This window comes from Oryx dammah, unplaced genomic scaffold (genome assembly GCF_014754425.2).
Source record: "Oryx dammah isolate SB20612 unplaced genomic scaffold, SCBI_Odam_1.1 HiC_scaffold_23, whole genome shotgun sequence".
Taxonomy (NCBI): Eukaryota; Metazoa; Chordata; class Mammalia; order Artiodactyla; family Bovidae; genus Oryx; species Oryx dammah.
Window position 1 is genome coordinate 82,521,835 of NW_024070207.1, and position 12,352 is coordinate 82,534,186.

Below are 12,352 nucleotides of genomic sequence, written 5' to 3' on the forward strand. Positions count from 1 at the left end.
GAAACAGCACACATCTTTAACATTCACTTCCAGGGTAAATTCCTGGACCTTTCAGCAAGCAGCTCCATTAAAAAAACCTAAATTCTAACTTCCAATTCAGAAGAGAACTCTATCAAGATCCCTCAAGAGATTTATGCCTTGATCAGAGAGCTTTACATTTTTCTTAATACCACTATCCCATATTCTCTTCTGGTCTATTCTTGCCTCAAGAAGCTCAGCTGTTCTGCTCACCATATACACGGTATATAAAACATATAGTGTTTTATGTACCTTAGTCATCTGGGCTCTCCTCTTTGAGGAAATGGCTGTTTTTTCATAGAAATCAATCAGGAGCAACACTGGAGTGATCCACCTAGAACAGAAGAAATGATTTACTCTGGGCAAACCAGAAACTTGTGCAACATGGGAAAACTTATCTTGATTTTATCAGGTACTGCACAATTTTCAAACCATAAAAGGTATCCAAGATTCATCCCATACATGCCCCAGGAAACCTGAGGGCCCAAAGGCCCAGAGAAATAGAAATGAAACCAGGAGAGATACAGGGTCACTCACTTTGGCGTCTGGACCTCCTTTTGTTCCTTGGCGGCCTGTAGGCAGGGCTGAACCACTTCCAAGAGTTTGATTAGGACATTAAGGATGCCACTAGATTCAACCACCCAAGCACAAGGTAGCTTCAATTCCTGATTGATTAATCAAAGAGAAAAAAAATACCAACTTCTACTCAGTTTCAAGGATTACTACGGTATAAAACAAGAGTGAACACCAATGGAATTGGCTGAATTCAAATTCCACTTTCACCACTTAGCAGTGTGATCTGAGATATATTACTTAAATTCTCTAGGCCTTAGCTTCCGCTTGGGTCAAAGGGAATAGTAACGTTTATATCTCCAGGTTAATTGCCAACAGAGTGTACATTAGTATGTGCTTAATGTGGAAACTATTACCAGTATGATTAATAACAAGAACTGTCATCTAGGCTACCTTAAAAGCTTCTGATTTACAGAGAACCTTTATAATCATCCAAGATGGAATAATTAAACACAGCAACAAAGTTAATAGTTCCTCTTACAGGGGCTACATAAAGCATTATTGATGTGACAGGAAATCACTGGAAATAATTTAAATAAATGGCCAACAATAGGTGATACTTAAACTAGGGAACATTGAAAAGACGAAATAATATATACATGATATGGTAAATATTCATAATATAATACTTGAAAGAACACAAAACTTTCTAAACATTCTGATCCTGACTGTTTAAACGTATAGGAAAAAAGACCAGAAGAAAGACGGTCATTTGTGATTTTTTTTTAAAGGGGGGGGGGGGCTCATGAGTAATTTCTCATTATAATGTTATTGGGGACCCCCAGCATTCAGAACTTTGCAATCTTTCCCACAAGTATCTATTCACAAGCGTTATATAATAAGAATCACCACTTCCATTATAAAGGAAAGCCCCAAGACTGTAGACATAAAGTATGACACATATTGTACTTAACCCCAATATGCTATAAAGGGTTTACTCCATTAAATCCAGGTTTTACCATTAAACATGTTAAGCTAAAAATGAAGAGTCACTTGTTCAAGGTTAGATGCCTCCTAATTCCTATGTTGGTTGGAACAAGAACATACTTTACCTCAAATAATCTGCTGATTAACCAGGTCAGAAAGACAAGTTAGATTCTATTTGACATCTATTACCAAATTCCATATCCTACCCCACTGCTAGTTAGATTTCCTCAGAGAAGCCAAAAGAAATCCACAACTTACAGTCATTCTAAGTACCTTCTAATATCACCCCATCCTCTAGTCCTCTAAGACCCAATTCAATTAATTAACATTTGTTCTGAGAAGCACTTTTCTTATTATCCGGAAGTGATGTATACTGACCTCCCTGAACTCAAGATTATTACCATTCATGTAGCACAGAATGCTGTATTTTATACTTAAGATTCCTGGGAGGAGGGCATGGCAACCCACTCTAGAATTCTTACCTAGAGAATCTCTTGGACAGAGGAGCCTCGCGGGCTACAGTTCATAGGGTTGCAAAGAGTTGGACATGACTGAGTGACAGCACACACACACACGTGCATTATAGCCTATCAGAAACTGTAAGCTCATGAAATGCAGACATGTCCTACATTTCTCTATACCTTCTTCAGTGTCTCAAATGGTAGGTGTTTGGTTCTTTGATGAATGAATAACAGGGACCAAAAGGTCTAAATCTTACCTCAAAAAGCAGTGTTAAAAGCAAGATTCTAGTGGCCAAATTAGAGGCCTGGGGTAGAGTGGCCATCTGACTGATCCACTCTGATACAGTTTTTGTGTCACTTGTTGTCAGGGGAAGAGCAGCTTTGATCAATACATCAGCAGCTTCCCACACCTAGAAAAGCAGGAAAGGAGCCAAGTTAAATAACTGTCGATAGAGTATGATGAGGTTTGTCAAAACATTCTCAACCTTGTAAAATACCCCCTCCACCTCTAACACATTCATTGAAGGAGACTGGGTAAATATTAACATATTTACTATAGGCATTTGGTGTCTGTATCAAAAGAAGATGTATGTTATTAAAGAAACACCTACAAAAATTATTTTCTTAAGACTAGATTACAAGAAGTCTAAATTCTAAGTTTAAACAATGAGTATTTTAAAAATTTCTGGTGCACATATACAGTCAACTCTACAAAGGTTCTACCCACTTTAAATCTTTCATTATACCCGCTTCAGAATTATCATGAAAACAGAGGAAAAAAAACCAAACAAACAAAACCTCAGCATGTTAGAAACATTGGTCATGCTTTAGTATGCATGTTGAAAATCTCTTGTAATGAATTTTATATAATTGCTCCTTTCTATTAAGGTTTGTTTTCTTAAAACAAACTTCTATAAGCTCTTGATATAAAGATAACTAAAGATTGGTCATATCGTGTGGGGAAGAAAAAGCTTTACCCAGTTTGACTTTTACTCTTGTGATGTTTCCATACACTAAAATTATGTTTAAATATATCAGTTTTTAATTTCTTCCTGTCTCTCAAATTAAAAAAAATGTGTAAAATAAGATTCCAATGATTTAAATAAATAAATCATAAAAAAGTAAAGGAAATATAACCAAAAAGTTAACTGGCTATGTGAGAATTTAGGGTGGTTTATTTCTTATTATATTTCAACAACTAGCATACATTAATTTCATAACGAGAAAAACACTGCTTAAAAAAGAAAAAAAGGTCACAACTACTTATCAAAATGGGGACTCATTTGTCAAAAGATTATCACATAGGAGGAGAGGGAAAAACATTTAGTTAGTTAGTTCAGGGGGCCTAATTTGGCACAAGAGTGAGAGACATTTTTGACATTTTAGATGAATCTAAGAAGTGATACATAGAAAAAGAGAGCTTTGTTTTTTCCTTTCAAAGACTTTCTGGCCCCTGGAGAACTTACCTGATTGACTACTTGCTTCAGAATCATGTCTCGATAGTCTGCTCCATTTCGTTTGATTGCTGTCATGATCAAATCACACACTCGGTATACAGTGTCCGGCAACTCATCAAGAAGGTGAAAGCAGCCTGGCAACATTGTATCTGTGAAAGTGTGGAGCTCATCTTGCTCCAATGGATCAGCATCCTGGAACTTCTCTAGACATTTAGCCTCTTCCTCTTCCTGCTTTTCTCGAGCTTTCCGTTCCTCCTCTTCCTTTCGGCAAGCAACTTCCTAGAGGCAAGGAAGGAAGAGTGAGAGGATATGGTACAGTTGAAGGAAGAAAGTGAGGAGACTCTAATAATGTATCTGTCCTACCACATAAATATTCTCTATCTTCTCAATCAGGTGGTACATTCATTAGGGTGTGGCAATGAGTATAAAGGCAGCTATACAGCCTAAGGCAAGACAGCAGGACACCTCCAATCCTCAAAGTGCTGGAAACTTATTTGCATCATTTGACATCACCTCCCACAAAAATCATTTGTAGACAATTGTCCTGCATTCTCTGTAGGTAGTAATTATTACCTAGATTCCAAGGTAATAAAGACAGCCAAGTTTGGCCTAATGAGCACTACCAAGTACATTATGGGCCTCTTATTTGACAATAATTAATGCTTCATCTGTTTCATATAAAGCTTCAGGTAATGTAATGTAGACTAGTGATGGCAAGGTTGGGATGAATGAGTGAGTACTCGCATGTCTTTGTTTAGACTTTATTTCCAGCAATTACCCAACAGTAATAGCAGAATGTTGATAGAAACACTAAGATCACTGTGTCAGACCCTCTTGGAAGCCCCGTTTCCTAGTTACCTCAGGTGACTCTGCCCTTTGATCCATTGGGATATCCTGTCCCAGAGACATGGCAATCGCTCTCATCATCTGGTCCTCTTCAGACATACTCAGATCCTAAAGAGCAACAAAAGAAAATCCAGCAACTACACATACCCCAATCATAAGGAATCAGACATCCTGGGCTCAAACTTTAGAGAAGAACAGAGAGGGCTCTGAATGCTGCTCTGTAGAATCAAATTCAATTAGGCTTACCTGGTCACCACGAGAACAAGAGGGAAAAACCACAACAAAATTAAATAGGAAAGGATCTTCAATGTGACCATCTATTTGGCATTTCAGAAAAGAGAGCCTCTCCTATTACTTTCTGCCTATGTATAATTTAAGAGTTCTTTTGCAAAGTCCAGGAAAATTTGCCTGAGTAAGAGAGAGAAAGCTTCTGCTCCTTATATTCTAGAGCTGTAAGAGTTAGCGTGTAAAGAAAATATTGGCATGGAGAAGTAAAGCACATTAGCAGCCATACCAACACCCTGAGAGATCAGAGCCCCTGAGCCAACTCACCCGAACAACTCCTCCCATGATCGGGGGAGGGTGGGTTAGAAGGTACTCTGTGGCCTGCTCCATGGTGCTGGTGTTCAACAGGGCCTCCATGGCATGTTCCCTTGTGAAGCCCATGTCCATGAGCTACAAAAAGAATGCAGGATCTCAAAGAACCATGGTAAGAGAGAAATCCAAACACATTGTTAAAAAAAAAAAAAAAGAGGAATCCTTTTAAGATGGAGACAAGTTTTTCTAACTTCATATGAACTGAGAATATTTATAAAGCTAAGTCAGTTAGATAACATGAATGATCCTTTCTGCATGGTGCTTCCATACCATTTAAACAGAGCTACATAATGACCCAAGGAGTCAAAGTGATTCCCAATTCTATCCTTCAAGAAAATTCAGCTAGATGGTCATCTTCCTTAGCAAGATTATTCTAAGACTGAGACTCACACATAGAAGCAAAACTTGGTCCCACTTTTCTTGAAGACAGACTGGCAACAGAACAAGAGCCTGAAAAACTGACCCAGGAAACCTACAACTAACAAATAATCATGAGATGCATAGAAAGATTTGTAGAGAATGAAGCTATACACCACAGCTTTACAACATCAAATAATAAGAAAATCAACATATCCAGCAATATAAGAATGATTAAGAAGTAAAAAAGACCTAGTTTCTTAAAGACAGCAGTATAAGTCTACGTTCTGTATGATGCTGCTAGGTAAAAATTAGGCACAGAATTAAGTGATGAAAATAAGGATACAATGATTATCTTGTGTGGTGACATTATGAATGCCTTTAGAAAGTATTTTGGTATATTTTAAGTTTTCTTAAAGTGAACACTTAACTATTGTAATAAAAATGTGGCATGTACATACAGAAGACGTTTGAACAGGACTCTAGATATAATGCTGTTTGAGATTGAAATGTCAGGATCATAAGGTGCATCCCCTCCCCCACTTCTAGCCTCCAACTATTTTAAATTTAAAAAATGAAAACAGTCTTATAGGTGAGTAAGGTTTCCAAAAGCTCTTGTTGGAAAATAAATTTGGGTCACAATATCCTTTCTTTTTACAGATCCATCAGAAAGTAGCTGAGGACAGTTTGCCTCCAAAGAACATGGCAGCCACAGTCTACTGAGAATACGTAAAAGAATTCCAATACTAAACAAGATGCTTGGGAGGACACAGATCTTTTACCTATTAGGAGTACTGAAACGACACTTCAGCTTTCTTGGGAGAAAAAGTAAGAAAGAGAGCAAATTTAAACCTATCTCCTAATAAGACCAGGCATTTAGAAACTTAGAAATCCCACAGACCACACACTCTCAGGTGCAAAGTCTGGGCCCTGGAGTGTGAGGTCAGAATCCCACCTGTTGTAGTTGTTGCTGGTTGACTTGAGGTTCCCGGCGAGAGCCACCTTCTTCTTGTCCTGTATCCTCTTCTCCTCGAGATCCCTCCTTTTCTTTGCTCAGTCTCTCTCGAATCACAGGTTCTCCTCGGAGGATGTGACACAGGATGGCTAGCATGGACTCAGCCATTCGCCCACCATACACTTTCAAGGGTTTCCGATTCCACAGGTTCTTGATGCAAGTAAACGCTGCCTGTAATTCATTTGAAAAGCTATGTGAAGACCATTTTGTCTCAATTCAAAACCCCAGGAAAAGCACGTCAAAGATCTGTGAGACAGTCCTTCCACAATCAATGCCAACAACAAAATTTCAGGCAGTACTGAGGGGGTCCAAGGAAGCACAGAGAAGGGGGGCATTAAACCCAACCTAGAAGTTGCAATCTGGAGTTTACAGTTCAAAGGTTTACACCACAGAAAATTTTCAAGTGGTCTGCAATCCATTCTGCAAGGCAGCCCTATCTGGGAGTAGGATTCACTGGTTCTCCACCAGTCAAATTATTTCACTAAGGAGGACAAAAGAGAGTAAGAGCTACCTAGTTGGCATGAGAAATTACTCCTGGTTTTAGAATGCTGAATACTCACCTTCTGAGTTACCACCAGGAAGCGGAGGGCACTGAACTGTGGAAAGTTCTGAACACCTCCAGGCAATTTGGCAGGCAGTGAATGTGGAGATTCAAGCACCGTGGTGGGATTTACCATCTTCTCCACCAGCATTAGCCAGGCATCTAGGAATTCTCCTGTGCCATCAGGTAAGTCTGAATGTTCTAATCCCTCAGCAACAGGAACTTTTCCTCCCATAGACAGAGCCCAATTGAATGTTCTAAATTCAAATAAGAGAAAATGTGAAGATGGAATATTAGTATTTTAGATTGGGGGTGGGGAGAAAGACAGGGACATATTCAAAAGCTTCCCAGTTTCTCTTCTTGGAGATACTGCTTCTAGTCTGTCCAACATTTATTAGCTTTACCCTTTTCAAAAAATTGTAGTATAGTTGATTTACAATGTTGTGTTAGTTTCTGGTAAACAGCAACATGATTCAGTTATATATATATTCTTTTTCATATTCTTTTCCACTAATAATTATTACAAGATGCTGAATATAGCACTTTACCTTTTATTTGGGTTTTTATTCCAGCTTTATTGATATATTATTGACATATAACATATGTAAGTTTAAGGTGGACAAAGTGATAATTTGTTACACATATTTAGGGTAAAATCAATACCATTTCCAGCCTTATTTTTAAAGCTACGGCAACAACAAAAAACGAAAGTGAAACTTCGAATCTTTTGACCAAAAGCAGCAGAAAAATTATCATATTCAAAGAAATAGTAGGAAAGGATAAGTCTATTAGAAAAATATGTACAAGACATGGCAATCCAAATGAAGAAAAAACAGAGACCGTTACAAGACAGCCCAAGGACAGGCTGAATCCTACCCTCCAGGAAGATGGACATAAATACAACTAGTTCCTAAACCATGAAAGGATACAACCAATGGCTGTCTCTATGTATCCCATCATCACTGGATAGGTGGCTTAGAAAGTTGTGGGCTGCTAAGGCAAATAGAAAAGACCAAACTCCAAACAATGCTTCTCTGTAAAGCAACATGATCCTTACTCAAAAAGGGCATTGTGGCCTCCAGAGCAGAGAAATTTCTGCAGCATGAGGTGGTAGGGATACTTCCTCTCATCAAACAGCATTGGGGATGTAAAACCAACTGAACAGATGAAGAAAGTCAGCCTGGAAGAGGGAAAAAGCAAAAATTTAACCTTCTCTAGGGCAGCCAGAGAAACAATGGGAAATTCAAATAGAAGCCAAGAGTAAAATTTAATACTGCACTGAAGTGACTGACTGACTAGAATGCAAGTGGGTGACTAGTTTGGATATTAAAATTTCTAAGGCAAAAAAGGATGACAGTTTCCACCTACTACTAAACACCAGGTTACTGAAATGCAGTCTGATTATAAATACTTTTAAAAATCTCTGTATTTTAGAGTAGGTAGAACCAAGACAAGTACTTTACACTGTATTTGGGGTACATTTAGGGTAAAACAAGGGACCTCTAAGTCCTCTAATTCAGTGATTCACTCTGCATTCAAGTAGAGAAGGAACCAATTAGATTTTGCATCTTAAGCAGAACCTCACCTGAAGCGTGGAGTAGGCGTGTATGGTGGAGGCTGCCATGATAAGCCTTTTGTGAGGAGCTTAGTGAGGGCTGAGGCCGTTGATCGAGCAGCAGGTGTTGGTGCTGTGGTGGTGCTGGCAGCATGATGGCTTCTTCTCTGGCGGACAGGAGACCCCACACAAAGTTTAACAAGGAGTCCAAACAGCTCAGCCAGTGCTCTGCCTAATCTAGAGGAAGCTGGAACCCAAAAGTCAGAATAAGGCTGTACAGTGTTTCCAGAATGGTTTCATTATAACAGCTATATTACTGCTAATACATTTTAATGGCTGACTATTTCCTCCCACATAATATTCTATGAAACACCTGGACTTGTCTCTACATATATAAAAAGTGGCCTTCTTAAAAAATCTAATACGGTATTACATAGATTACAAGTATTTCAAATTTTCATCTTTGTAGGAGGCTTTTCGGTACATACTGCCAAACCAAAAAGGCAGAATCCAAATAAAACATGTAAAAGGAGATGTATAGAAAAAGAAAAAATATCTAAACATGGGTATTTTTCTGTTTTTCTTAAAACATTTCTCTGTACCTTTTCTACAGTGAATATTTATTACTCTTAAAATCACAAATGAAAATGCTGTCCCAGTATTTTTAACATTTCATCACAATCCAGAGATAAGACTAGGTCTGAATCAGAGCGCATCTCTTAATCAGAGCACATGAACCCAGGCTTCTCTGGTGGTTCAGTACTAAAGAATCTGCTTGCCAAGGCAGGAGAAGTGGGTTCGATTCCTGGGTTGGGAAGATCTCCTGGAGAAGGAAATGGCAGCCCACTCCAGTACTATTGCCTGGGAAATCCCATGGACAAAGGAGACTGGATGGGGTCGCAGAAAAGTTGAACACAACTTAGCAACTAAACATATGAACCCACTGTGAAAAAATTGGCTCTACTTGAATTGGTGCCACATATCATACCCTCCCTCCCAAACTCAGTAAGTTCTGAGATATAAAGCTTAAGAAAGGAACAAGCCCTTCTTCCTAATCAAACCACATTACTGCTAAGTCACTTCAGTCGTGTCTGACTCTGCGACCCCATAGACGGCAGCCCACCAGGCTCCCCCGTCCCTGGGATTCTCCAGGCAAGAACACTGGAGTGGGTTGCCATTTCTTTCTCCAATGCATGAAAGTGAAAAGTGAAAGTGAAGTCGCTCAGTCGTGTCCGACCCTCAGTGACCCCATGGACTGCAGCCTTCCAGGCTCCTCCATCCATGGGATTTTCCAGGCAAGAGTACTGGAGTGGGGTGCCATTGCCTTTTCCAATCGAACCACATTAGGATCTTCCAATTATAATGAGGGAATAGGGCTACAGATACTTGCACTACCTGATTGGAGGTTGGGTGTGCCCAGACTTTGAAAGCCTAATGCATGTAAACATTAAATTTTTACTTTTCCACCACTGCTTTCAAGTGAATAGACAGCAAAGTGGCTCAAAAGTAGTCAGCAAGGATAAAAGAGAAAAACAAAAGGCCAGTAAGCACAGAGAAACAGACATCAAAAGCATGGGCTGAGCCCACACAGAAACCCCAGAATGTTCAAAGGTTTCAGAGGTGTAACAAAGAAAGGAGAGGTAAACATCAGCATCTTCTTGGGTGGTCAATTTTCCTTCAATTTGGGGAAAGTGGAAGTAGACTTTCAAATTAAAACAAAGGAGTAGAATTAAGCAAATTAGAATGGAATGTAAAATTCAACAGGGTTTAAAATAACAAATGGAAGCACCAAAGGCCATGTTTTGCTTTCCTTTGGGCAGAGCTCCCAATTCCCAGTTGTCCTCATTTTCCTTCACAGTAAGAGGTCAGAAAGTGGCAAACATACAAAATTGGTGTAGGCATACAAAATAGGTTCCCCAAAAATTAAGGGGTGAAAGATGGTGAAAACATGTCAGTGCATTTTTTTGGGGGGGGGTGCTGCACTGCACAGCATGCAGAATCCTAGTTCCTTGACCAGGGATCAAACCTGCACCCTCCACAGTGGGGAAGCACGGAGTCTCAACCACTGGACCGTCAGGGAGGTCCCCAGTGCACATCTTTAATATGGTCTTGTATCATGTTCAGAGAAGGCAATGGCAACCCACTCCAGTACTCTTGCCTGGAAAACCCCATGGGCAGAGGAGCCTGGTAGGCTGCAGTCCTGTATCATGTTACTGTAGTTTCCACAGAGGTGGCAAAGTAACTATTAAAACACAAATCAACTGTGTTACTTGCCAGCTACATTTGAATGACAGAGAAAGGAAGAGAAGCCTTGAATACAGTAGGCAGACAGGTAACAGGAAGGCAGGTGGGCTTAATATCACAAAAGCCAAGAAAAGAGTATTTTGAGAAAGAGGTGGTAGGTCAACCATTGTGCTGCAGAAAAGTGAGGAGACTGAAGAGTATCCAGTGGACTTAGCAACAAGGAGGTTAGATACCTTGGTGAGACATTTCAGGGAAATGGTAGGATCAGAGGTCATTTGCAGTAGCAGAAGAGTAGAAAGAAAAGGAGGGGTAGATTTGGCTTTCAGAAAGCCACTCTCTCATCTCTGTCTCCCTCACAGTTAGTACAGAGCCTGTCACACAGCAGATACCTGAAAATGAGCCACCAAGTTTAAAATTTCCTTAAAAGGAAACAATAGAGCCATACCGGGCTCTAAAAGAGACAGAAGGAAGAAAATCACTCACCTGACAACAATGGCTTGATTTGCTTGATTCTGGCAGCCATGGCAGGTGTGATTTTAGATTTGCCCTTAGAGTCCGAAGCAGTAGGTTCATCTGTCTCCATAGGAGCCAGTGTGTCACCATCAAGCCCAATGCCTTCCAACAAGCCCTGGGTAGAAGCATCCATACTTCCAGTGGTTCCATCCTGTTCCCCATCTGTAGCCATAAGAGGGGAGCAATAAGACCATGGTAAGCCAGGACTTAACTGGTTCCCTGTTCTGAAGAGTCCCAAGAGAGAGCTACCTATAGTGCTTGTTACTCTTTTAATGGCCACAACTTCCTAAATCTGGAAAAAAAAAAAAAAAACAAAAACCAAGCACAAAACTGTACTGATAAGCTTCTTTCCTTGGAGTCCTTCTAACTAGGTAATACTGACATCCATCTTCCAATGGGAGTGTGTTAAAAAGTCTTTACCCAGGGCTACCCTGGAAGACTGTAAGCATACTGCAGGACTCAGAAACTTTGCACAAAATACAATGTGCATGGTGACCCACACTCTCAAGGCACACACCCTGCTAGAATTTTATAGCTCATTAACAAACTCAAATCAGACATCATAGATCACTACTGGAGAAATATATTTCCTAGAATTTAAGATTTTTGTATATGAATTTGAGATGTGTCTTCTTTGGGGTGGTCGTGTGTGCTCTTAGATCTAAGAATCAACATTAGGCAATCTATAAAACATATCACCAAGTTTTCTTTGTAATATTCTGGAAAAACTGTATGTGTAAATGGAGTTATCCTTGTTAAATTTGTGGAAAACTGCTGGGAAAAATATATCTAAATTGTTATGCAAGGCAATTCTTTGCCAGAGTCTAATTTTGTTCCTGATTCTTAGTAAATTATTTTTTGAGTTAAAGTTGGTACACTTTGGCAAAACTTGATATTCTAACTTCTGGTTAGAAATTTCTACAAAATTAACCTTGCCAGAAGTTTGTGTATATCTTATTAATTCTGTCCCATTCTCCCACAATACAATAACTAGCTGTCATATGTCATTACTTATTTCATAACTTATGTCTGCTTTATTAGTTCCTTAGCATTTTCTCTATTTTTAGTAATCTCAATACAATTTTTAAGCATAGTTAATAGGCTTTTATTTATAGAACTCTCTCACCATTCTCTTTAGTTTATCAAATTTATTTTTTCCCTGATGCAGAGTATAGGAGAAAAAAACTTTCTAGAAAATCGGCTTTTATTAATTTTAGGTTTGCTCCATTAGGGTCAGAAGATTGTATA

The 12,352-nt window shown here is 39.2% G+C and overlaps 1 protein-coding gene across 7 annotated transcripts in view; it reads right to left on the reverse strand.

Moving 5' to 3' along the window:
- HUWE1 (HECT, UBA and WWE domain containing E3 ubiquitin protein ligase 1) overlaps window positions 1–12,352 on the reverse strand; it is a 154,064-nt gene that overhangs the window by 45,267 nt on the left and 96,445 nt on the right. For all 7 annotated transcript variants that reach the window (XM_040266005.1, XM_040266002.1, XM_040266003.1 and 4 more), the window contains 11 exons: window positions 11,075–11,266; window positions 8,378–8,594; window positions 7,850–7,972; window positions 6,812–7,049; window positions 6,192–6,422; window positions 4,835–4,957; window positions 4,295–4,390; window positions 3,446–3,715; window positions 2,237–2,389; window positions 556–683; window positions 271–352 (listed from right to left, as the gene is read on the reverse strand). In XM_040266005.1, coding sequence (XP_040121939.1) covers window positions 271–352; window positions 556–683; window positions 2,237–2,389; window positions 3,446–3,715; window positions 4,295–4,390; window positions 4,835–4,957; window positions 6,192–6,422; window positions 6,812–7,049; window positions 7,850–7,972; window positions 8,378–8,594; window positions 11,075–11,266 — 1,853 coding nt within the window. The remainder of the gene's footprint in view (window positions 1–270; window positions 353–555; window positions 684–2,236; window positions 2,390–3,445; window positions 3,716–4,294; window positions 4,391–4,834; window positions 4,958–6,191; window positions 6,423–6,811; window positions 7,050–7,849; window positions 7,973–8,377; window positions 8,595–11,074; window positions 11,267–12,352) is intronic.